Source organism: Muntiacus reevesi, chromosome 9 (genome assembly GCF_963930625.1).
Source record: "Muntiacus reevesi chromosome 9, mMunRee1.1, whole genome shotgun sequence".
Lineage (NCBI taxonomy): Eukaryota > Metazoa > Chordata > Mammalia > Artiodactyla > Cervidae > Muntiacus > Muntiacus reevesi.
Window position 1 is genome coordinate 72,798,034 of NC_089257.1, and position 26,520 is coordinate 72,824,553.

Consider the following 26,520-nt stretch of genomic DNA (forward strand, 5'->3'; position numbering starts at 1 on the left):
AAAACTACAATGAGATAACCACCTTATACCAGTTAGAAAGGCCATCATTAAAGAATTTACAAACAATAAATGCTGGAGAGGCTGTGGAGAAAAGGGAACCCTCTTGCATTCCTGGTGGGAATGTAAATTGATATAGCTACTATGGAAAATGGTATGACGATTCCTTAAAAAACTAGGAATAAAACCACCATATGACCCAGAAATTCCACTACTAGGCATATATCCTGAGGAAACCAAAATTGAAAAGGACACATTTGGCCCAATGTTCATTGCAGCACTATTTACAATTGCTGCAACACTGAAGCAACCTAGATGTCCATCAACAAACGAATGGATAAAGCTGTGCTACATATATACAATGGACTACTACTTAGTCATAAAAAGGAACACATTTGAGTCAGTTCTAATGAGATAGATAAAATGAGATAGACGAACCTAGAGACTATTATACAGAGTGAAGTAATTCAGAAAGAGAAAAAAAGTATCATATACTGATGCATATATATGAAATCTAGAAAGATGGTACTGATGAATTTATTTGCAGGGCAGCAAAGGAGAAACAGACATAGAGAACAGAATTATGGACACGGGAGGAGGGGAGGAGAGAGAGGGTGAGATGTATGGAGAGAGTAACATGGAAATTCACAATACCATATGTAAAAACAGATAGCCAGTGGGAGTTTGTTGTATGACTCAGGGACCTCAAACAGGGGCTCTGTAACAAAATCTAGAAGAGTGTGATAGGGAGGGAGACGGCATAGAGGTTCGGGAGGGAAGGGACATGAGTATACCTATGGCTGACTCTTGTTGATGTCTGACAGAAAACAACAATATTCCGTAAAGTAATTATCCTTCAATTAAAAAATAAATAATTTTTTAAAAAATATACCAAAAAATCTACAAACAATAAATGCTGGAGAAGGTGTGGAAAAAAAAGAATCCTCCTACACTGTTGGTGGAATGCAAACTGTAACAGCCACTAGAGAGAATAGTGTGGTGGCTCCTAAAAAAACTAAAACTAGAACTATCATGTGACTCAGCAATCGCATTCCTGGGCATACATTCAGAGAAAAATCATCATTCAGAAAGAAACATGCACCCCATTGTTACTGCAGCACTATTTCCAATAGTCAGGACATGGGAGCAATTTAAACATCCATCATAAAGAAAATGTGGTATACACATACAATGGAATATTATTTAGCCATAAAAAGGAACAAAATTGTGCCATTTGCAGAGATGTGGATGGACCCAGAGACTATCATACAGAGTGAAGAAAGAGAGAAAGAGAAAAACAAGTATTGTTTCTTTTTTAAAGTAAGTTTATTTAATTTTATTTTTAATAGGAGGATAATTACTTTACAATATTTTGATAGCTCCTGCCAGACATTGATATGAATTTGCCATAAGTATACATATGTCCCCTTTCTTCTGAACCATGGTTCAAATGTTATTAACACATATATGTGGAATATATATGGTATATATGAACCACATAGAAAAATGGTATAGATGCACTTATTTGTGAAACAGAAAGACAGAGAACAAACTACGGATACCAATGGAGACCGGGACCGGGATGGACTGGGAGCCGGGGACCAGGATGGACTGGGAGACCGGGAACGGGATGGACTGGGAGGGGGATGGACTGGGAGACCGGGAACGGGATGGACTGGGAGACCGGGACTAGGATGGACTGGGAGACGGGGACCGGGATGGACTGGGAGACCGGGAACGGGATGGACTTGGAGGGGAATGGACTGGGAGACTGGGACCGGGATGGGCTGGGAGACCGGGACTGATGTACACGCACTGCTGCATGGTGGTGCTCAGTCACTTAGTGGTGTTCGACTCTTGACTCTGCGAACCCATGGACTGTAGCCCGCCAGGCTCCACTGTCCATGGGACTTTTCAGGCAAGAATACTGGAATGGGCTGTCATTTCCTCCTCCAGGGGACCTTCCCAACCCAGGGATTGAATCTGGATCTCCTGCGTTGGTAGGTGGATTCTTTACCACTGAGCCACCTAAGAAGCACCATATATACACTACTATGTATAAAATAGATTAACTGATGAGAACTGAATGTATAGCACAGAGAACTCTACTCAATGCTCTGTGATGACCTAAGTCAGAAGGAAATCCCAGGAAGAGGGTATATAGAGATATATATAGATATATATATACACACACATGTATGGCTGACTCACTTTGCTATACAGAAGAACTAACACACACAGCATTTTAAAGCAACTATACTTTGATTAAAAAAAAGAAAACAAACTCTGTTGTTAATCACTAAGAAGTAGCCCAGCTTACTGTCACAAAGGCATTCTTCCCTACACATGTAGAGCTGACCAAATACCTACAGAAACAATGAAAGGAGTTGCCTGAGAGGTCTTGAGAAACATTTTTCTTATTAAAAATGGCATGTCAGCAGCAGAATCAAACTTTCTAATACTTGGAAAGTACCTCAGAAATGAAGCATTTATAGAATCTTACCTCTCCTTCATCGGTAAATGTTATTTTCTTATTTACTTTAAAATTTCTCTTCATTACTTTTTTTGCTTCTGCAATCTTGGTCACTTTTTTCTTCACACTGGATTTAGAAGTTTCTTTCTTCTGTGTCAGAATATACAAAAAAAAAAAAAAGACACAGATGATTAGTTAAATGGCTATCTTATATTAACAATTTAACACTGGCAATACACTTTCCAAACTTAAATGTGTTTATTGCTCATTGGCTAATAAGAAGCACCAAAGCTGCTGTCTAGAAATAAAATTATCAGCATTAAAAGAGTTTAAATTTCAATATTAGTGTTAGACATATATAATCTTAAATTTCTACTATTACTAAACTGTGTTACTAAACTTTTGTTACTAAACTGTGCTATCCTGATAATGTTGAAGCATTAGAAACTATATGATAATGTTATAAATAGACATATAAGGGAAAGCAACTTTTCTTTCAGCTAAAAACAACACATTTTAAAAAAAAGCTATAACTTCCAAGAAAAAACTTACAACTTTTAGACTAGAAAAATGTTTCCCTGGAAATCAAAATGACTAATACATTGTTTTTTACTTCCTCTCATTACAGTAATTCACTATATGAACACTGGAAAACATCCTGTGATAGGTAAGTTGTGTTCAAAGGTGAAATGGTCTTACTGCACAAAGGTGAAATGTGTTCAAAGGTGAAAAGTCTTACTTCTTAAAAGAAGTAAGATCTCGTGAACAGGAATTTTGTCAGCCAAAATAAACTGCTCCCTTTAGTGCCATGTGAAGACAGAGCACTAATAAGACTTCCTCCCACCCAGTCATTACTCCCACACCAGCTTTACCCTGCAGACACTCAGAAGAACCCCCAGGCTGGAGATTATGTTCCTAGCTCCTACTAGATCTTCTTAGTTCTATCACTAGGCTGATTCTTAACAATCCTGGGTTGGCAGATACTTTGTCATCAACCTTCAACTTATGACAGAGAGAATGCCTATCAAACAGTGCAAAGCTGAGCAGATCATTATAACGTAATAATTAAACAGGAGTAAGATTTAATTGCTTAAATAAAAGCACAAAAAAAATAGTGAGGAGTAACAGGAGCAAACTTTCTGGAGGTGATGAGACTTGTTCTACCGCTTAATAGGAGTTTGTGTATACGCCCGTCGAAATTCATCAAATGTTACACTTAAAATTGGTGTGTTTCATTGTATATAAATTTCTACCTCAAAAAAGAATCCTGTAAACAATACTGAACTTTAGTTAATGCCAGGCAAGCTGAAGTATATGGAAAAAAGTATAATGATATTGGCAACTTACTCAAAAATGCATTAAATGAAAAAAGGATAACGAATGGATTGACAGAAAACTACATGAGAAAGGAAATACTGTAAAAAGATAATTGCAGAACATGAGTGATGGATATTTTGGTATCAAAGTAAACTTTTTCAACCTTTCTGTATGTTTGAAGTTTTTTGTAATAAAACACAAAAGGCCAGTCACAGAACAAGAGAAATGATCAAAAAGCAAAGATACCAAAAACTGTCACAATAAAACAAAATAAAATAATAGAAAAATCAATCCTTCAGAGTGAAACTTCAGAGTGATGTGGGTCTATATCAAGAGATTCAGGGAAATCCATGATATCACTGAAATTAAATAACAAAACTTGGGGGTATTTACATCTTTGCAATTTTATGTTAATCATGGTTTCTAAAAGGGATCTGTGTTCTCCCCTTCCTACCCACACACACTAAAAGGTTAAATCACTCATTTGTTTTAGGGAAGTCACTGAAAGAAGGAACAGAAATGCCAACACGGGTGAGAAGACAAACATGCATTTTCCTAATAGGCTGTGGTGTTGGTCTGATATTCTAGAATTAATCCTCATTCATTCAAATATGCATTGTTATCAACACAGAGGATATCATAGTACATAATGCCCCAGCAGTGAAAGAGACAGATGGATTCTCAACCCTCAAGGAACCTAACTTAATCAATGGGGGGAAATTTTTAAATTATTTAATCACAGATGTATTAAGTGCTCAGACAAAATACAGAGGATGAATTCTTTAATAGGGTGCCTGCCCTAGATAGTCTAGAGTAAGGAGTGGAAGTCAAAGAAATCTTCCTTTTGAGGAATAGATGTTTGAACTGAGTAGCAAACATCACTGCATTTTTGCATTATTATTATTAGTGATATATTCGTGATGAACAAATACCTTCTGTGTGTCCACTGATGGAGTATTTCATATAAAGCTTACAAAGTTTTAGTTCAATGTCATTCTTCTGAATGTTAATTTTAGCAGGTAACACATGTTGGTTTATTTTGTAAAGGATATTCAGTTCAAAAGTTGTATGTATGTCTTCTTCAGCTATCTCAGTTTATCTCCCAAGAATCAAATGAGTTTTGATCATTAGTTTGCTAGTATGTGAGACAGTGCAATTATGCAGTAGTTTGAACATTCTTTGGCATTGTCTTTCTTTGGGATTGGAATGAAAATTGACCTTTTCCAGTCCTGTGGCCACTGCTGAGTTTTCCAAATTTGCTGGCATACTGAACACTTTCACAGCATCATCTTTTAGGATTTGAAGAAGCTCACCAGGAATTCCATCACCTCCACCTGCTTTGCTCATAGTGATGCTTCCTGAGGCCCACTTGACTTCCTCTGCCTCTAGGTGTCTGCCTCTAGGTGGGTGATCACACCATCGTGGTTATCTGGGTCATGTAGACTTTTTTTGTACAGTTCTTCTGTATATTCTTGCCACCTCTTCTTAATATCATCTGCAGTTAGGTCCATACTGTTTCTATCCTTTATTGTGCCTATCTCTGCATGAAATGTTCCCTTGGTATCTCTAATTTTCGTGAAGAAATCTCTAGTTTTTCCCATTCTATTTTTTTCCTCTATTTTTTGCACTGATCACTGAGGAAGGCTTTCTTATCTCTCTGTGCTATTCTCTGGTACTCTGCATTCAAATGGGTATATCTTTCCTTTTCTCCTTTGCCTTTTGCGTCTCTTTTTTTCTCAGCTATTTGTTAGGCCTCCTCAGACAACCATTTTGCCTTTCTGCATTTCTTTTTCTTGGGGATCGTCTTGATCCCTGCCTCCTGTACAATGTCACAATCCTCCATCCACAGTTCTTCAGGCACTCTGTCTATCAGATCTAATCCCCTGAATCTAGCATATGTGTATTTAAATTTTGAAAGATATTTCCAAAGAAGTTATACAAATTTATAAAACAATTTGAGAGTAATTGATTCTCCATATCTATTTAAACAAAGTATATTAGGTTTTACGTTTACCAGTCAACTAGGCAAAAAAATATCTCAGGGAAGTTTTAATATGCATTTTTATACTAAACAGAGCAAGATATCTTTACAAAGGCATTTATTTTTCAGTGCACTGTATATATCTTTTTCTAGCATTTTTAATGAACTTCAGGAATTTTATTTATTTGTAAAATTTCTTCATTTGTTAAAGATGCTTCAATATTTTCTCCCATTTATGTTTATACCTTTGCCATATAGGGTAAAATTCTTTTGTTTCACTTTGATTTGGTTTTAAGAAGCAGATATTTATAATATTTATAAAATTAACATTTTAAATAACAAAATTTTCATGTTTCTAGGTTTGTGCCATACTTCATTAAGTATAATGAAAGATTTCCTGACAAGACATAAAACATCAAAATCCCATTTTCATTTCTATTTGCACTTCTTCTACATCATGCACGCTATACTTTAAAATAAAATGCCAAGAGGAAAATGTCATAAAATACAAAGTTGATAAAGCATCAAGTCATTCTTGACAGTGATCGCTGTAGCAGGTTGCCAGGAATAACTTGGAAGATAAAAGAACAAGAACAGCTACAAACATAATAACAGTTCCAATCAGAAGGGCCATGTTAGTTAATATTGGCCTCAAGAAGATTCAAAATATAATCAATGAGAAAAACCTACCTCAGCATAAGCATCTAAAAATTACAAAGACTAACAAAATAAAGAACTATCAAGCCTGATGGAAATCTTAGAGCATACCTATTATGCCTTCATGTTAAAGATCAGGGCATTTGTAGCATTTATAAACACTGATTTCCAAATTCCAAAAGTACTTTAGTACCGAAAGTTAGGTACTTTAGTACCTAAGTAACCAAACCTAGTAAAACTAGCTTATTATTTTTTTTTCTAAAAAAAGCAAAATTGCCTGCCATGTAAACATAATCTTCAAACATCCTGTATTATTGGCTTCCCTGGTGGCACAAATGGTAAAGAATCTGTGTGCAATGCAGGAGACCCGGGTTCAATCCCTGGGTCGGGAAGATCCCCTGGAGCAGGGGATGGCAACCCACTCCAGTACTCTTGCCTAGAGAATTCCACGGACAGAGGAGCCTGGCGGGCTACAGTCCATGGGGTCACAAAGAATCGGGGCACGACTGAGTGACTAGCACACACACATCCTACATTTACTGAACTACAGTAATTCACATATTTTAATTTTACAATATGAATTAAGGATACACTGCTTGACAATTTTAAAGCTATCTAAACTTCTTTGATGATTAGTGATATACCTGTTGCCCACTGGTATGTATTCTTTGGAAAAAGAAGTCTATTTGCGCCATTTGTCCATCTAAAAATATGATTATTTGCCTTTTTGTTTTTGAGTTGTATGAGATCCTTATATATCTAAACAATATTGACCAGTTATCAGATATAAAGTTTGTAAATATTTCTCCCATCCTACATTGCCTTTTCAACTTGTTTCATTTGCTGTGTAGAGTTTTCAGGTCTGATGTAGTCCCCTTGCTTATTTCAGCTTCTGTGCCTATGCTATTGGCATATTAACCAAAAGGTCATTGCTCAGAACATGCTACTCAAATTACAACACCCTAACCCCACCCCCTTTCTGAAAAGAATCCTAATAGCCGTTACAGAATTTATTTGTCTCATTACTTGATATTTGTGCCAATATCAAGTAAAACTGCCTAAAAGACCCATTCTATAAATCCTTCCAAATTTTTAAATATTTTATAAAAAATATGTGTTATTCAAACACAAAATCAAACATATGAAAGCCTACATTGCCAAACAAAGTTCTTCACTTTTTTAAGGTTAGATCAGTTCTTATGATTATACTAAAATGCAAACGTAAGTAAACGTTAAACTTTCTCTATTCTGTATGATCCATAAAACCATGCACCACTAATTACACTGTCGTCTTTCTCTTTTTCTATTCTGTATGGTCAATAAGACCATGCACTACTAATACACTGAACTGCAGTTTCAACGTATAAAGTAATAAGAAATGATTAACATAACTATAACATGTTAAGCAGCAATGAAAAGATATTTATTATGAAATATTTATGATTCTTTTTAAAAGAGTCATTTTAACCAGTCAACATAAATAGGAAAACACACAATGAGTATTGCAATCTCTTCAAGAAAATCAGAGATACCAAGGGAACATTTCATGCAAAGATGGGCACAATAAAGGACAGAAACGCGGTACAGACCTAAAAGAATCAGAAGATATTAAGAGGTGGCAAGAATACACAGAAGAACTGCACAAAACAGTCTTAGTGACCTGGATAACTATGATGGTGTGATCACTCACCAAGAGCCAGACATCATGGAAGGTGAAGGCAAGTGGGCCTTAGGAAGCATCACTATGAACAAAGTTAGTGGAGGTGATGGAATTTCAGCTAAGCTATTCCAAATCCTGAAAGATAATGCTGTTAAAGTGCTGTACTCAATATGCCAGCAAATGTGGAAAACTCAGCAGTGGCCACATGACTAGAAAAGGTCAGATTTCATTCCAAACCTAGAAAAGGGCAATATCAAAGAATGTACAAACTATCACACAACTGTGCTCAATTGAAATGCTAGCAAGGCAATGCTCAAAATCTTTCAAGCTAGGCTTCAACAGTATGTGAACTGAGAACTTCTAGATGTACAAGCTGGATTTAGAAATGGCAGGGGAACCAGAGATCAAACTGCCAACATCTGTGGGATCATAGTAAAATTAAAGGAATTCCAGAAAAACATCTACTCCTGCTTCATTGAATATCCTAAAGCCTTTGACTTTGTGGATCACAACAAGCTGTGGAGAATTCTTGAGATGGGAATACCAGACCACCTGAGAAATCTGTATGCAGGTCAAGAAGCAACAGTTAGAACTGGACATGGAACAATGGATTGATTCAAAATTGGGAAAGGAGTATGTCAGGGCTATATATTGTCATCTTGCTTATTTAAATTATATGCAGAGTACATCATGCAAAATGCCTGGCTGGATGAAGCACAAGCTGGAATCAAGATTGCTGAGAGAAATATCTATAACTTCAGATATGCAGATGATATCACCCTAATGGCAGAAAGCAAAGAGGAACCAAAGACCCTCTTGATGAAAGTGAAAAAGGATAGTAAAAAAGGTAGCTTAAAATTCAACACAAAAAACTAAGATCATGGCATCCAGTCCCATCACTTCATGGCAAATAGATGGGGAAAAAAATGGAAACAGTGACAGACTTCTTTTTCTTGGGCTCCAAAATCACTGTGGAATGTGACTGCAGCCATGAAATTAAAAGACGCTTGCTCCTTGGAAGAAAAGCTATGACAAATCTAAACAATGTATTAAAAAGCAGACATATCATTTTGCCGGCAAACGTTTCCAGTAGTCATGCACAGATGTGAGAGTTGTATCATAAAGAAGGCTGAGCACCAAAGAATTGATGCTTTTGATCTACGGTGTGGGAGAAGACTCTTGAGAGTCCCTTAGACTGCAAAGAGATCAAACTAGTCAATATTAAAGGAAATCAACCCTGAATATTCATTGGAAGGACTGTTGCTGAACCTGAAGCTCCAATACACTGGCCATCTGATGCAAAGAGCTGACTCACTGGAAAAGACTGATGCTGGGAAAGATTGAGGGCAGGAGGCGAGGGGGTGACAGAGGATGAGACGGTTGGATGGCATCATCGACTCAATGAACATGAGTTTGTGCAAACTACAGGATATACTGAAGGAAAAGGAATCCTGCCATGCTGCAGTCCTTGAGATCACAAAGAGTTGGACACAACTAATGACTGAAGAACAACAACAAAGGCACAACCAATCTTCAAAAGATTTTTGATTGCTAGATTCCTCCTTCATGATTCCTCCTGCCTGAATCTACAATTTACCTTAGAATACATTCCATTACCTGCTTCTTAACCTGCCACCATAACCAGTGAATGCTTTCACAAAAACAATTTTCAAATCTATCTCTAATATAGTTGCCACTGCTCTCTATTTCTGCTCTTACTATTCAAAAGTTCCCCCAGCAAAGACTCATTGAAACACCAGTGTTCTTTTTTTCCTCCTTCAACATGTATCTTCTTTTTGTCATTAATTTCTTGTCAGAATTAACATAGATTTTTCCCTGATTTTAAAAAGCTTCTTATAGCATTTCAGTCTAATACTTCTTTAAATCTCATTTCCTCTAACTAGTCTAGGTAAGATTTAAATTTCTTTTCTCCACCTCAACCATATTTTACTCTGCTTATTTCCTTAATTTAAGTCTCATCCTCAAATGAGTTTCATGGCCAGGCAAATCCATCACTGTCTCTACGTTATCTACTATCTTAAATGGTTCATTCTAACTTTGCAGCAATTTTTATACTGTTGCAAAGCATAAAATATAAAGATAATTCATATTTCTAATTCACTACCTTAGTAAATTTGTCTTTAGTTCAATGAAACTATCTAGCTGTTTACTATTTTTTTTTTTTTTTGCTAGCCAAGAAATACGTATTATTTGCTCCAACCATGCCCCTCACTCCACACTGAAGCCACTATAGGCAATTTCTCAGGTATTTCCAATTCTTTAGCAAAATTAGAGCTAGCCATATTTGCCTTAGGAATTCAATTTTTAACCTGCCACTTTTAATAAACATTTCTATATTAGGAAGCAGGCAGCTGGAAGCAATTTCCAGAAATACAGTCTGATACATGCTTTTTGTCCTTTTAGATTTTAGAAATGACAGCATGGATATCATTTTTAACGAGTGTCCAAATTGGCAATATCACATTTCTGTTGTCTCCTACAACTTCTGAAATTCTTCAAGAACTTACAGATATTATAAGCTACATACTAAAAATTCAGCAGTATCAAAAGGAAAGCTAATTTCTATCACATATCCATGCAGTTAACAAAGTTAAGGGAGACTGACTCCCTAAAGGAGGCAATAATGGTGGCAATAAACTAAATTCAAAGACTTGGGGCAACACTGACGACACTACTATAAAAACTATGACACTAAGGTACACTCTCTCTTGGGGAAGCAGCTCTCTACTTCTCCACAATCTTATACACACATACTCTATGATATTATACACAAAACATACACACTTCTACTCTCTAAGTTACAGAAAGAGAATTTCTATGATTTAAAGCCTTCACAAAGAGCTACAATAAGAGAACTAAGATATATACTAAATTCAAACTGGATTCGGTAACTGATTAGTTAAGCCATGTTTGACAAGCATTTTAAGACATTTAAGAGGTGCTGATGTCAACCTCCCATACTGCCAAGACAAGGTAATCACTGTTACTGGTTATCCAAGGTTTTAACGTCTGCCATTTTTTAAACTGGCTAACATTAGTAAATCACAAGACACGCATGGGATATATCTTAACTAAGAGAGAAATAAACATCACCACCAAATCCAATAAAAGTCATATGCACAACTACATATATGTCATGTTTCCAAGCTCTGCCTTCTACTGTTTACAAAGTTAGCTAACAATAAAGTACCAAATGAAAGGTTAAAGGCCAGCCTACACGTATACATTTCAAAAAAGTGTGTCTGTATGATGTTCAATCATTTAAAACTGGATGTTCTTTAAAATACACCATTTATTAAATAGCGATAAGTAAAAGCAGGGGAAGATGGCAGAGTGGAAGGATGTGTGCTCATCTTCTCATGCGAGAACTGCACAGTTACAACCTGCTGCTGAACAACCGTCAACAGGAGAATGTTTGATCCCACCAAAAAAAGATACCCCACGTCCAAGGGCAAAGAAGAAGCCCCAGCAAGACAGTAGGAGGAGCAAAGTCACATTTAGAATTAAACCCCATACCCACCAGAGGCAATCAGAGGGCTCAAACAAACCTTGTGTGCACCAGGACCCAGAGACCCCACAGAGACTGAGCCACAACCGTGTCTGAGCGTCTCCTGCGGAGGTGCGGGTCGGCAGTGACCTGCCGTGGGGCGGGGGCTCTCGGGCAGCAGGCCTGGGTATGGCATAAGCCCTCTTGGAGGAAGTCACCATTAACCCCACCACAGAGCCACCAGAACTTACACAGGACTGGGGAAACAGACTCTGGGAGGACACAAACAAAACCTAGTGCACACCAGGGCCCAGGAGAGAGGAGCAGTGACCCCACAAGACTGACCCAGACCTGCCGTGAGTGTCCAGGAGTCTCCGACAGAGGCGTGGGTCAGTGGTGGCCTGCTGCAGGGTGGGGGGCACTCAGGGCAGCACTGCATGCCTGGGACCTTTTAAAGGAAGTCCTAATTATCTTCATTACCTCTCCATAGCTTGGCCTCAGGTCAAACAACAAGGAGGGAACACAAGCTTAGTCACCAACAGAAAACTGTATTAAAGCTTTAATGAGCATACCCCACCCATCAGAACAAGACCCAGTTTCCCCCTTAGTCAGTCTCTCCCATCAGGAAGCTTCCATAAGCTTCTTATCCTTATCCATCAGAGGGCCAACAGAACTACAATCACAGAAAATTAACCAAACTGATCACATGGATCACGGCCCTGCTAACTCAATCAAACTATGAGCCATGCCAGGTAGGGCCGCCCAACATGGACGGGTCATAGTGGAGAATTCTGACAAAACGTGGTTCACTGGAGAAGGGAATGGCAAACCACTTCAGTATTCTTGCCTTGACAACCCCATGAACAGTATGGAAAGGCAGAAAGATGAGAAACTGAAAGATGAACTCCCCAGGTCAATTGGTACCCAATAAGCTACTGGAGATCACTGGAGAAATACCTTCAGAAAGAATGAAGAGATGGAGCCAAAGCAAAAACAACACCCAGTTTTGGATGGGACTGGTGATAGAAGCAAGGTCCAATGCTGTAAAGAGCAATATTGCATAGGAACCTGGAATGTTAGTGCCATGAATCAAGGTAAATTCAAAGTGGTCAAACAAGAGATGGCAAGAATAAACTACAACATTTTAGGAATCAGTGAACTAAACTGGATCAAAATGGGTGAATTTAACTCAGATGACCATTATTTCTACTCCTGTGGGCAAGAATACCTTAGAAGAAATGGAGTAGCCATCATAATTAAGAAAAGAGTCGGAAATGCAGGACTTGGACGCAATCTCAAAAACGACAGAATGATCTCTGTTCATTTTTCCAAGGCAAACCATTCAATATTACAGTAACCCAAGTCTATGCACTTGTCAGTAATGCTGAACAAACTGAAGTAGAACGGTTCTATGAAGACCTACAAGACCTTCTAGAACTAACAACCAAAAAGATATCCTTTTCATTATAGGGGACTGGAATGGAAAAGTATGAAGTAAAGAGATACCTGGATTAGCAGGCAAATTTGGCCTTGGAGTACGGAATGAAGCAAGTCAAAGGCTAACAGAGTTTTGCCAAGAGAACGCACAGGTCATAGCAAACACCCTCTTCCAACAACATAAGAGAAGACTCTATACATGGACAACACCAGATGGTCAATACAGAAATCATACTGATGATATTCTTTGCAGTGAAAAATGGAGAAGCTCTATACAGTCAGCAAAAACAAGACCAGGAGCTGACTGTAGCTCAGATCATGAACTCTTTATTGCCAAATTCAGACTGAAATTGAAGAAAGTAGGGAAAATCACTAGACCATTCAGGTATGACCTAATTCAAATCACTTATGATTATACAGCAGATGTGTCAAATAGATTCAAGGGACTAGATCTGACAGACAGAGTGCCTGATGAACTATGGATGGAGGTTCATGACATCATACAGGAGACAGGAATCAAGACCATCCCCAAGAAAAAGAAATGCAAAAAAGCAAAATGGCTGTCTGAGAAGGCCTTACAAATAGCTGTGAAAAGAAGAGAAACGAAAAGCAAAGGAGAAAAGGAAAGATATTCCCATTTGAATGCAGAGTTCCAAAGACTAGCAAGGAGAGATAAAAGTCTTCCTCAGTGATCAGTGCAAAGAAATAGAGGATAACAATAGAATGGGAAAGACCAGAGATCTCTTCAAGAAAATTAGAGATACCAAGGGAACATTTCATGCAAAGATGGGCACAATTTAAGACAGAAATGGTACAGACCTAACAGAAGCAGAAGATATTAAGAGGGAGGTGGCAAGAATACATGAAAGAACAATACAAAAAAGATCTTCATGACCCAGATAAGCACGATGGTGTGATCACTCACCTAGAGCCAGACATCCTGGAATGTGAAGTCAAGTGGGCCTTAGGAAGCCTCACTACAAACAAAGCAGGTGGAGGTGATGGAATTCCAGTTGAGCTATTTCAAATCCTAAAAGATGATGCTGTGAAAGTGCTTCACTCAATATGCCAGCAAATTTGGAAAACTCATCAGTGCCCACAGGACTGGAAAAAGTCAGTTTTCATTTCAGTTCCAAAGAAAGGCAATGCCAAAGAATGCTCAAACTACCACACAACTGCACTCATCTCACAGGCTAGCAAAGTAATGCTCAAAATTCTCCAAGCCAGGCTTCAACAGTATGTGAATCATGAACTTACCAGATGTCCAAGCTGGATTTAGAAAAGGCAGAGGAACCAGAGATCAAATTGCCAACACTGGACTATCAAAAAAGCACAACAGTTCCAGAAAAACATCTACTTCTGCTTCATTGACTATGCCAAGGCCTGTGACTGTCTAGATCACAACAAACTATGGAAAATTCTGAAAGAGATGGGAATACCAGACCACCTGATCTGCCTCCTGAGAAATCTGTATGGAGGTCAAGAAGCAAAAGTTAGAACTGGACATGGAACAGCAGACTGGGTCCAAATCAGGAAAGGAATATGTCAAGGCTGTATATTGTTACCCTGCTTATTTAACTTATATGCAGAGTACATGATGCAAAATACCAGGCTGAATGAAGCACAAACTGGAATCAAGATTACTGGGACAAATATCAATAACCTCAGATATGCAGATGACACCATCCTTAGGGCAGAAAGTGAAGAAGAACTAAAGAGCCTCTTGATGAAAGTGAAAGAGGAGAGTGAAAAAGTTGGCTTAAAGCTCAACATTCAGAAAACTAAGATCATGAGATCTGATCCCATCACTTTATGGCAAATAGATGGGGAAACAGTGGAAACAGTGACAGACTTTATTTTTGCAGGCTCCAAAATCACTGCAGATGGTGACTGCAGCCAGGAGATTAAAAGACACTTGCTTCTGAAAGAAAAGCTATGACCACCTAGACAGCAAATTAAAAAGCAGCGACATTATTTTGCCGACAAAAGTCCATATAGTCAAAGCTATGGTTTTTTCAGTAGTCATGTATGGATGTGAGAGTTGGACTATAAAGAAAGCTGAATGCTGAAGAATTGATGCTTTTGAACTGTGGTATTGGAGAAGACTCTTGAGCGTCCCTTAGACTGCAAAGAGATCCACCCAGTCCATCCTAAATGAAATCACTCCTGAATATTCATTGGACGAACTGATATTGAAGCTGAAACTGCAATACTTTGGCCACATGAGAAGAACTGACTCATTTGAAAAGACACTGATGCTGGGCAAGATTGAAGATGGGAGGAGAAGGGGACGACAGAGGATGAAATGGTTGGATGGCATCACTGACTCAATGGTCATGAGTTTGAGTAAGCTCCAGGAGTTTTTGATGGACAGGGAGGCCTGGCATGCTGTAGTCCATGAGGCTGCAGAGTTAGACACAACTGAGTGACAGAACTGAACTGATGCAAAACATAATATTGATTTTAAAACACTGGCATTATTAAATACAGAACCAGAAAGGACCAAAAGGCCAAAATCACCTAGAGAAAAAACACATCATACACATGTATCTGTAGAAGTTAAGAGGATTTCAAGATCATATAACCAATGCCAGCAAAGTTAGGGCGGGCATTCTGAATCCTGTGGTGGGGGAGGGGGTAGGCAAAAAAGATAAAGGGGAATAACAAGTACAAATGTCCAGCTATGAAATATAAGTCACAGAGGAGAGAATCATAATTTTCCTGAACATTTTCAAAAACCATAGAACAGAAATCAGAAGTTGGACAACAACAAATGGTTTTCTTTAGAACACAAGGAATCATTCAAGGAATGTATTATAAAAGTGTCTTTCTTAGCAGGATCATATACGCAACTAAATCTGATATCTAATTTTTAAAAAATCTCTCAAAAGCCTAACAACTAGAGAAAAGCTTTCTGTCCTTCATTACTCTATTACTTTGTCCTTTTTGTCCTGGCAAATTGCATGCTGAGTATGCAGTGATCAATATAATTTCAATCTGCCCTTTTTAACTTAAACATTTTAAAAAGTCTGACAGCAACTGAAAGGTTTGACAGATTCTTGCCCATTTATTTGTTTTTCTCTTAGAATGAGTCCCTGCTATTTCATTAGTAAATCTGTAACACTAAAATGTAGCATTTTGAATTGACTAGTTCAAAATTGGGAAAGGAGTATGACAAAGCCATCTGTTTTCACCCTGCTTACTTAACTCATCTGCAGAGTATATCATGCAAAATGCCAGGAAGGATGAATCACAAACTGGAACCAAGACTGCAAGGAGAAATATAAACAACATCAGATATGCAAAAGATACCACTCTACTCGCAGAAGTGAACAGGAACTAAAGAGCCTCTTGATGAGGGTGAAAGAGAAAAGTGAAAAAGTTCGCTTCAATCAACATTCAAAGAACTAAGATCATGGCATCTGGTCTTGTCATTTCATGAAAAATAGAAGGGAAAAAAGTGGAAGCAGTGACAGATTTTCTTTTCATGGGATCCAAGAAAATACTGCAGATAGTGACTGCAACCATGAAATTAAAAGATGATTTCTCCTTAGAAGGAAAGCTATGCTAAAACTACACAGCATATTAAAAAGCAGAGACATCACTTTGCAGATATAGGTCCATATAGTCAAAGCTATGTCTTTTCCAGTAGTCATGTACAGATGTAAGAGTTGGATCATAAAGAAGGCTGGGTGCCAAAGCATTGATGCTTTTGAATTGTGGTGCTGGAGAAGATTCTTGAGAGTCCCGTGGAATGCACAGAGACCAAACCAGTCAATCCTAAGGAATATAAACCCTGAATAGTCATTGAAAGGACTATTTCTAAAGCTGAAGTTCCAATACTTTGGCCACCTAGGAAAGAATGAAGGCAAAAGGAGACGGGGTGGCAGAGGATGAGATGGTTAGACAGCATCACCAACTCAGTGGACACAAGTTCGCGCAAACTCCGGGAGGTGGTGAAGGAAAGGGATGCCTGGCGTGCTGCCCTCCATGGAGTCACAGAGAGTTGGACTTAGTGACTGAAGAATAACACTAAGATACAACATTCTGAATTAAAAGTTACTAAAAACTGCTATAAACTACAATTCCCCAAGTGGTAAAACAAAATTTTTGCCAAGCTCCAAACTCCTGATGCTCCACAGTCAAGCAACATTTTAAATTTTTTTTACATCACTCTTCTTCTTACTGTTCCAGTCACAACCTATGCAGGAGTTAGCAATATCCTTGATCCACAGCAAAGGAGATCATAAACATAATAAAAAGACAACCTACGGGCTGGCAGAAACTATTTGCAAACAATGCATCTGCCAAGGGCTTAATTTCTAAAATACACAGCTCATACAACTCAACAACAAAATAACAACCCAGTCAAAAAAAGAAGACAGATGACACAGACACTTCTCCGAAGAAAGTATATAGATGGCAAAGAGGCACATGAGAAAATGCTCAACACTGCTAATTATTAGAGAACAGCAAATCAAAACTACACTGCGGTATCAACTCACACTGGTCAGCACAATCATCATGAAAAAGTCTACACATAATAAATGGTAGAGAGGATGTGGGGAAAAGGGAACCCTTCTCATTGTCTGTGCAGTCACTATGGAACATAGTATGAAAGCTCCTTAAAAAAAACTAAAACTAGTCATCGTATCATCCAAAAATCTCACTCCTGGGCATACATTCAGAGCAAACATAACTTGAAAAGATACAGGCACTGCAGTGTTCACTGCAGCGCTAATTACAACCGTCAAGACGTGAAAGTAATCTAAATGTCCATCGACAGATCAATTGATAAAGCACATGTGGTATACATACATACATACCATACATATACAGACACACACACACACAAATGGGGCTGCCCAGTGCGGTCAGTGGCAAAGAATCCACCTGCCAATGCAGGAGACACAAGACACAGATTCAATCAGGAAGACTCCCTGGAGTAGGAAATAGCAACCCATTCCAGTATTCTTGACTGTAAAATTCCATGGACAGAGGAGCCTGGCAGGCTACAGTTCATGGGATCACAGAGTTGGTCACGACTGAGCAACTGAACACACACCCACACACAACGGAATATTACCCAGACACAGAAAGGAATGAAATAATGCCATTTGCAGCAATATGGATAGACCTAGAGATTATCACAGTAAGTCAAGTACTGTTAGTCGCTTAGTCGTGTCCGACTCTTTGCGATCCCATGGACTGTAGCCCATCAGGTTCCTCTGTCTATAGGATTTTCCAGGCAAGAATACTGGAGTGGGTTGCCTTTTTTTCCTCAAGTCAAGTAAGTCAAAGACAAATATATGATACCACTTATATGTGAAATCTTAAAAAAATTATATAAATGAACTTACCTAAAAAACAGAAAGAGACTCATAAACAGAAAACAAATTTACGTTACCAAAGGGGAAGCAGGCAGATAAAGTAGGAATTTGGGATTAGCAGATGCAAACTACTATATATATATATACATACCTATGTATACACACACACACACACACACACACACACACAATATCTAAACAAGGTCCTACTGTATAGCACAGGGAACTATATTCAATATCTCTAATAAACCATAATGAAAAAGAATATGAAAAAGAACATATATATACACACACATATATATATACATACATTCTCACACACACACACTTTCCAGGTGGTGCTAGTGGTAAAGAACCTGACTGCCGATGCAGGAGACTTCAGAGACACGGGTTTGATCCCTGGGTCAGGAAGATCCCATGGAGGAGGGCATGGCAACCCACTCCAGTATTCTTGCCTGGAGAATCCCATGGACAGAGGAGTCTGGCGGGCTGCAGCCCATGGGATCACACAGATTCAGACACAAGTGAAGCAACTTGGCATGTCTCACACACACACGTATAACTGAATCACCTTGCCGTACACCAGAAACTATCACATCGTACGTTAATTGTACTTCAATGAAAAAACGCTTGAAATTCTGCCCCAAAAGGAAAGTTAAATTAAGATTCAACATCGGAAAGGCTCAGGAGAGGGGAGCGGGGCTGCGGCCCTCGGGCCCTCCCCCAGCCCTGGAGAGTGTGGGCTGCCCTGAGAGAGGCCGCGTGGCCACAGGCATTTTGGTGGGTTAGTGAGGGAATGAGGGGAAAAGCACGAGGCTGTCTCCTTCCAGTCTCTGAGCATGCCTGCTTGCCTGCCAGGGCTTTCGAGAATCTAGAGGCAGCCTTGCAAGCTGAGTTTAAACTGGCCAAAGACAACTTCTGACCTGCATAACGTAACAGAACACGTCAGAAAACACTGACCAGTAGAAGTGTGAAGGAGAGAAGTATGGTATGCTGCAATCCATGGGGTCACCAAGAACTGAACACAGTTTAGGGACTTAACTGAACTGAAAGGAGTATCATGGTAAAGAAATACAAGGTTTACAAGTAAAAGTAACTGAAAAAGGAATGAATTTTAGATGCACAGAGACTAGAATTCTTCACCAAAAATCAACAGCTGAGAGAGCAACAGTCATTCATGAAACCACTAAAATTTTAGAAGATCAATTAAGAGCAGGATTATGTGATTGCTGTGCACTAACTGAAGAACATATGAGGAAGAAACAGTAAAGTCTGAAAATTTTTGGCAGCAGAATCTTAAATTTATCATAGAGCTTATGAATGAAAAGAATTCAGGAAAAAAATAAAAAGTTTTCTGAACAGTTGCAGCAGAAAATTGAGAATGATTAACCACATCAAGCAACTGACTGTGAATCTGAGGAAGATGTTATTCTAGATTCACCAATAACAACCTTTTCATTTGCTAGCGCTAACTGGCTATGAAGAAAGGAAAACCTCCATGTCCGATACACAGAACAAACAAACCAACCTTCAAGTCAGATACACAAACTAACCTGGAGCACTCGGATGTGCACATGAATTGAGAAAAATACCAAAGTCTTCAACTCAACCACAACATAAACCTAATGAAAGTGAAATTATACTAGTGGACACTTGTGATTAGAGTCAAGCTCCAATAGCTAAAACACATGGAAAAAGCAGTTATCCTCCTGATAATATAGCTACAGTTGCTGCTGAAACACCCGGACTTTGTGTTCAAGAAGAATCTGAACCTCAAGGCCCTAGGAGCCCTCTTGGTGATGAACTCTACCACTATCTGAAAGGAGATCACAAAAAAAGGAATACAGGTTTGTCCCCTTCTCTTTTAGAGACCAGGAAAACAACCCACCTGAAAACAGGCCCTTTCAGTAACACTTCTACTTCTAGATCACAGAAACCTAGATCAAAATCTGAAGATAGTACCTTTTTCAAACATCCTCACATTGGGGCTGAAATGAACAAGATCATTAACCAGTCATCTTCTAATAAGCAGATACTTGCCACTGGGAGGCAGAATAAAAAGGAAGAAAATTGAGGAAGAAAAGTGAAGATGAAGTTAAGCACCCCCAAGCCTCTTTTGATAAAGAAAAAGAGTTTTCTCTTCCACTGGACAGTCAGTCTTCCATGAATGGAGACTATGTGATGGATGGATAAACCTCTGGATCTGTCTGATCCATTTTCAGCTATTCAGTGTCAAGAGAAAAGCCAAGAAAGTCAGAATTCTAAAATCAAATTTAGGCAAGTGACACTCCAGTAGTCATGTATGGATGTGAGAGTTGGACGGTATAGAAAGCTGAGCACTGAAGAATTGATGCTTTTGAACTGTGGTGTTGGAGAAGACTCTTGAGAGTCCCTTGGACTGCAAGGAGATCCAACCAGTCCATCCTAAAGGAGATCAGTCCTGGGTGTTCATTAGAAGGACTGATGTTGAAGCTGAAACTCCAATACTTTGGCCGCCTCATGTGAAGAGCTGACTCATTGGAAAAGACCCTGATGCTGGGAAAGACTGAAGGCAGGAGGAGAAGGGGACAACAGAGATGGTTGGATGGCATCATCGACTCAAAGGACAGGGGTTTGAACAAGCTCCAGGAGTTGGTGACGGACAGGGAAGCCTGGTGCGCTGCAGTCCATGCGGTCGCAGAGTCAGACACAACTGAGCAACCGAACTGAAGTGACTCTCCATGAGGCCCTGAAGCCCATTCTGAAATGGCTCTTCCTCAAGACGTAAGGCCTTGCGTGTGAGCTGCAGGTTAATCAAAGATCCCCCAGAAGAGCCCTGTTTACAGGAGTACCTTTTCCAGTCCTTGAGTAATCTCCAGATAATGAAACACTGTTACAAATAAAGGAAGAAAATTCTGTATTTAAACTCCCTCTACATCCACACAGAAGTTTGGAGATAATCTTTCTGATGATGTGAAGGGTGCTGATTCTCATGAGTCTATAATGATAAAAACCAGGTCAATCCATGGAGTATGTAAACTTCCATCAGTTCTTCAGTTAAATCCACAGAGAATTGCTAAAGCAAAATCCCCACAAAAAAAACAAGATATATCCTTGAAAATATTCAGTGGAGTATATATAGATCGAGGAGCAGACCTTTCTCAGTATAAAATGGTATTACTGTAGTAGATACAAAGGATGGCAGCCAGTCAAGATTAGCAGGAGAAAAAGCAGTGGACATGGACTGTACACTGGTTAGTCAAACTATGCCTGTAAAACTGAAGAAGCAAGAGGAGAAGGGAGGAAAAAAGTCCAAATGGAGAAAGAAAAATGAATGATAGTTTGGAAGATGAAAAGAATCCTGTTTGGCGGAGAGCTTCCCCCGGTTGGCAGATAAAGAGAAGGAACTGTCTATTATTACAAAAAAAACCAACCACTCCTAGTAAAAAACAAGATAAAGTCAGACAAAAAGCATTTTTGGAGCCATATTTTAAAGGTGATGAAAAACACTGACTTACAAAATTTTCCTCATATTGAGGCAGTTTGGAAAAAGGAAGAGAGAAGAAAATTGTTTGGACACACATGTAAGAAATGTGAAATTTTTATGCAGATTTTCCAGCAGAATAAAGAGGAACGAAGTTGGTTTCCTGCTCAAGATACCAATTTCGCTATATTCCACCCAACACACGAGAGAATTTCAGGAAAATTGGTTTTCCTTCCATTCAGACTTGTATGGAAAGAGGGTATATTAAAGACCTTGATCCCTGTCCTCATCCAGAAAGACTGCAGCCTTACAATGTAAGATTTCTTCCTAAAGGCAAAGAGCAGCAAAAACAGAAGAGAGGACAATTATTATAGTTATTTAGAGCTAAAAGTTGGTATTACACAGACTTTTTGATCTTCTGTAAATTGATTTATAAGTCATTTTTCTATTCAATGTGTTTAAATGGCATTTATCCATCACACTGATGGCTATTTACAAATGTAGATAAGTTTATGCTGTATTTTCTTGCTTTTGCATCTTTAAAATAATAAAGTATTTTTATTTTGCATTCTAAGGTTAACAGCTGTTTATTACTTTATTTGGTAATGAAAGTGGAAGTCACTCAGTCGTGTTTGACTCTTTTTGACAGTCCATGGAATTCTCCAGGCCAGAATGCTGGAGTGGGTAGCCTTTCCCTTCTCCAGGGGATCTTCCCAACCCAGGGATCAAACTCACGTCTCCTGCATTACAGGCGGATTCTTTACCAGCTGAGCCACAAGGGAAGCCCAACAATACTAGAGTGCGTAGCCTATCCCTTCTCCAGCAGGTCTTCCCGACCCAGGAATCAAACCAAGAATCAAACAGGTGGATTCTTTACCAACTGAGCTATAAGGGAAGCCCTCGTTTGGTAATACCAAATCACAGTTTTGAAAATAAAAAAGTTTCCGCATTTGCTATCTTTTGAGACATTTTCTCATTTTCTTTCTCAGTCTTCCGGTGATTATGTTTCATGGTTTTGTTATACTCTACTTCTATTTTTAAGAAATTCTTCCACTTCTAGGGACTTCTTGGCTGTCCACTGGTTAGGAATCTGCCTTCTAAGGCAGGGAACACAGATCTGATCCCTGGTTGGGGGACTAAGATCCCATATGCCATGGAGAAAACTAAGCCTGCATGCCACAACTAGGTCTAGAGAAGCCTGTGCCACAAGGAGAGATCTTGTCACAACCAAGACCCAATGTAGCCAAATAAATAAATAAATATTTTTTTAAAGTTCTTCTACGTCTATTTTACTCCTCTTTAGACACCATGCCAAACTCCCTGAGGATATGGACTTCATCTTACTAGCGGTTTAAGTCTTAAAGTAAGTGCCTAAGAACCAATAATTTGTGAAGCTGAGCTGAGACTAGCCAAATCAAGACCAATTTTTGTTGAGAGCAACATTCATTCAAGGAGGCTGAAAGGCATTCTTCTGTTACCTATTCCAACATCAACATAAACAGCATAATATTTCACACTTGATTCTTTCTCATTGAGAAAGTGGATTCACTGACCCTGGTTATGATGCAAGGAGAACTTGTATGTAAATGTAGTCAGGAGTCACTCTGGGCACCTCATCAGTGAGGTGGCATCACTACTTCACCCCCTTCTCCCAGCAGGAGAGACAAAATGAGAGCTTCTTCCCTTAGCAAGGCAAACCCAACCTGCCCTGGGCCTCAGGTCTCCACATGCTGGACAGATGAACTTTTAGATGACTATAGGCATCCACTATATTCTGTCTGATTGTCTGTGTGACAATTTATGGATAAGGTTGATCTACCACTTGTTCTCTATAAGATAGAATAATATATAGGACAGGAGACCTGCCTATGCTTTATATTGAGCACACTGCCAAAGCTCCGGCATCCCTCTGTGCAGAATAACAAAATGACAGGAAACCAATACCTTACCTTCTCCTTGCTGATTTCGGCTCTTCCCTGTAAGGTGTACCCTGTTCCCAAAAAAGCCTATTTCTCAACCCATGCCATGATACTGTGAAATTTCTCTTAAGTTCCAATATATGACAAGTGCCAACCCAGATGGGCTTACCAGTAAACTGGAAGGTCACTAAACCTTTCTTTGAGAAATTTATAGAACAGTAGCTAATTAGAGATGCCATACGCCAGATGCCATGCTAGATGTTTTACATTTCATCTACTTCTCACAACTTTCATTTTGAGGTATATCCCGCATCTTACAGGAATTAAATTAAACAAAATGAATTAAACAAGTATCCTGCTAAAAGAGACAGAGTCAGGTTCTAAACACAGACCCATCAAACTCAAATTTTATAATCTCAAACACTGAAGCTTATGCTCCTCTCAGAACTCCACAGTGTCACTGATGTAAAAACTTTTGGAACACTGTAGGAAACTTTAGTTTACTTTCCAAATGCTGGGGCCTATAACCTCTCTGAGACTGAAACAGTTTCTACTTGAGCAAATCCTGTGATAGAGAATTCACTAAATAAAGAATACATGTGTTGCAATGGGATACCTATTGCTATCTTTTCTATGCATATTTTTTTTTATTTTTTTTTTTTAATATTATTTTATTAGTTGAAGGCCAATCACTTCACAACATTTCAGTGGGTTTTGTCATACATTGACACGAATCGAACAAATTACATTAATATTGGTTGGTGCAAAGGTGATTGCAGTTTCAGACTGTGAAATTTAAATCATTATAACTAGGCTCAAATACATCTTTATTCATCAAAATAGGACCTGTTAAACACATTTTTGCCAATGAGAAATAAGTTTGTTTATTTCTGTAACATAAAAATCCATGCTTCAAGATTCGGCAAATGCTTGGAAAGCATTTTCTGCCTCCTGCTGATTGTGGAAGAGTTTTCCCTGAAAAAGGTTGTCAAGATGTTTGAAGAGGTTGGCAAGAGGTCAGGTGAATATGGAGGATGAAGCAAATCTTCGTAGCTCTATTCATTCAACTTTTGAAGTGCTGGTTGTGTGACATGCAGTCGGGCACTGTGGAGAAGAATTGGGTCCTTTCTGTTGACCAATGCCAGCTGAAGGCATTGCAGTTTTTGGTGCATCTCACTGATTTCCTGAGCATACTCTCAGATGTAATGGTTTCCTGGGGATTCAGAAAGCTGTAGTGGATCAGACTGGCAGCATACCAGCAAACAGTGACCATGACCTTTATTTGGTGCAAGTTTGGCTTTAGAAAGTGCTGTGGAACTTCTCTTTGGTCCAACCACTGTGCTGGCTGTTGCTGGTTGTCTTATAAAATCCACTTTTTGTCACGCATCACAATCTGATCCAGAAATGGTTCACTGTTGTTGCACAGAATAAGAGAAGACAACACTTCAAAACAACGTTTCTTTTTTATTTGCCGTCAGCTCATAAGGCACCCACTTATCAAGCTTTTTCACATTTCCAGTTTGCTTCAAGTGGAGAATGACCATAGGATGGCTGACATTGAGTTCTTCAGCAACTTCTCATGTAGCTGTAAGAGGATCAGCTTCAAAGATTCTCTCAACTGGTCTTTGTCAACTTCTGATGGCCAGCCACTGTGCTTCTCATCTTCAAGGCTGTCTTCTTTGCAAAACTTCTTAAACCACCACTGCACTGTACATTCACTAGGAGTCCCTGAGCCAAATGTGTTGTTGATGCTGAGTTGTCTCTGCTGCTTTATGACCCATTTTGAACTCAAATAAGAAAACTGCTCAAATTTGTCTTTTGTCTAACATCATTTCCCTAGTCTAAAATAAATATAAACTAAACAGCAAGTAATGTCATTAGCAAAAAAACATAAAGTGAGAAATGCACATTAAAATGATGTATAACGGAACCACATTAAGAATGTATTCCATTATCAAACAGCAAAGTTCAACAATGCAAAACCGCAATTACTTTTGCACCAATCTAATAGAAACCAAGAAACTTACTCTCCACTAAAAATTTAATGCATCTTTCAAATCACATAAGCAATTAATATTAGTCAAAATCCCAACCTAAATGCTTTTTTCCAAGTTCCAGTGTTACCCTTGAATATCTCTATGAAAAAAATCTGAATTTTCTTATGTCACTTTAGGAAAAAGAAATATTAATATTGTACGGACAGAGGTGAAATAAAATTAGGTGGGGGGTGTAGAGTTAATAAAAGTTATGTGACACAATTCACGGAAGACTAGGAACAAAAGAGACAGCACATCCAGAGCAAAACAGGCAAGCAGAAGGACAGTCGTGCAGACTAAAGACAGTTACAGTAACAAAAGAAGACAATCTGAAAACAAAGTCACAACAGTGCAAGAAAAAGAAGAAAGGAAAAGCTCTAAGAAAACAAATCCCTCTCATGATTAGTGATGTGTTACAAAAACACTATACCATACTGCCAAAGCATTTTCCCCCCAATAGAAACCTAACCAAACCATTAACTCTAAATAGGGAAAACACATTGACAGGATGCAAAGTAACTTTGTTCCATCTCCCAAATTATTTTCTTCCTTATGCCAAAAGAATGCCTGAGTGTAAGAACAGAAGTGGTTAAGTTCAAAAGAAACAAATACTAGTGAAACATGAAATGAATCTTTAGGACTCAGTGTGGCTATTTCCAAGTTAGTATGCTATCACTGACCAAGACTACTTAAAACATATCCTAAACTGGCTCTTCTCCAAAAACTTGAATTATTTACACCA

At 38.7% G+C, this 26,520-nt stretch overlaps 1 protein-coding gene and 1 pseudogene across 1 annotated transcript in view; one reads left to right on the plus strand and one right to left on the minus strand.

Annotated features, from left to right (window-relative positions):
- Nucleotides 1–26,520, minus strand: part of DDX10 (DEAD-box helicase 10) — a 282,250-nt gene that overhangs the window by 121,454 nt on the left and 134,276 nt on the right. Inside the window, exon 14 of the mRNA XM_065946144.1 lies at nt 2,501–2,620. Within this exon, the coding sequence (XP_065802216.1) occupies nt 2,501–2,620 (120 nt within the window). The remainder of the gene's footprint in view (nt 1–2,500; nt 2,621–26,520) is intronic.
- LOC136174512 (DNA endonuclease RBBP8-like) lies at nt 11,432–21,782 on the plus strand (annotated as a pseudogene).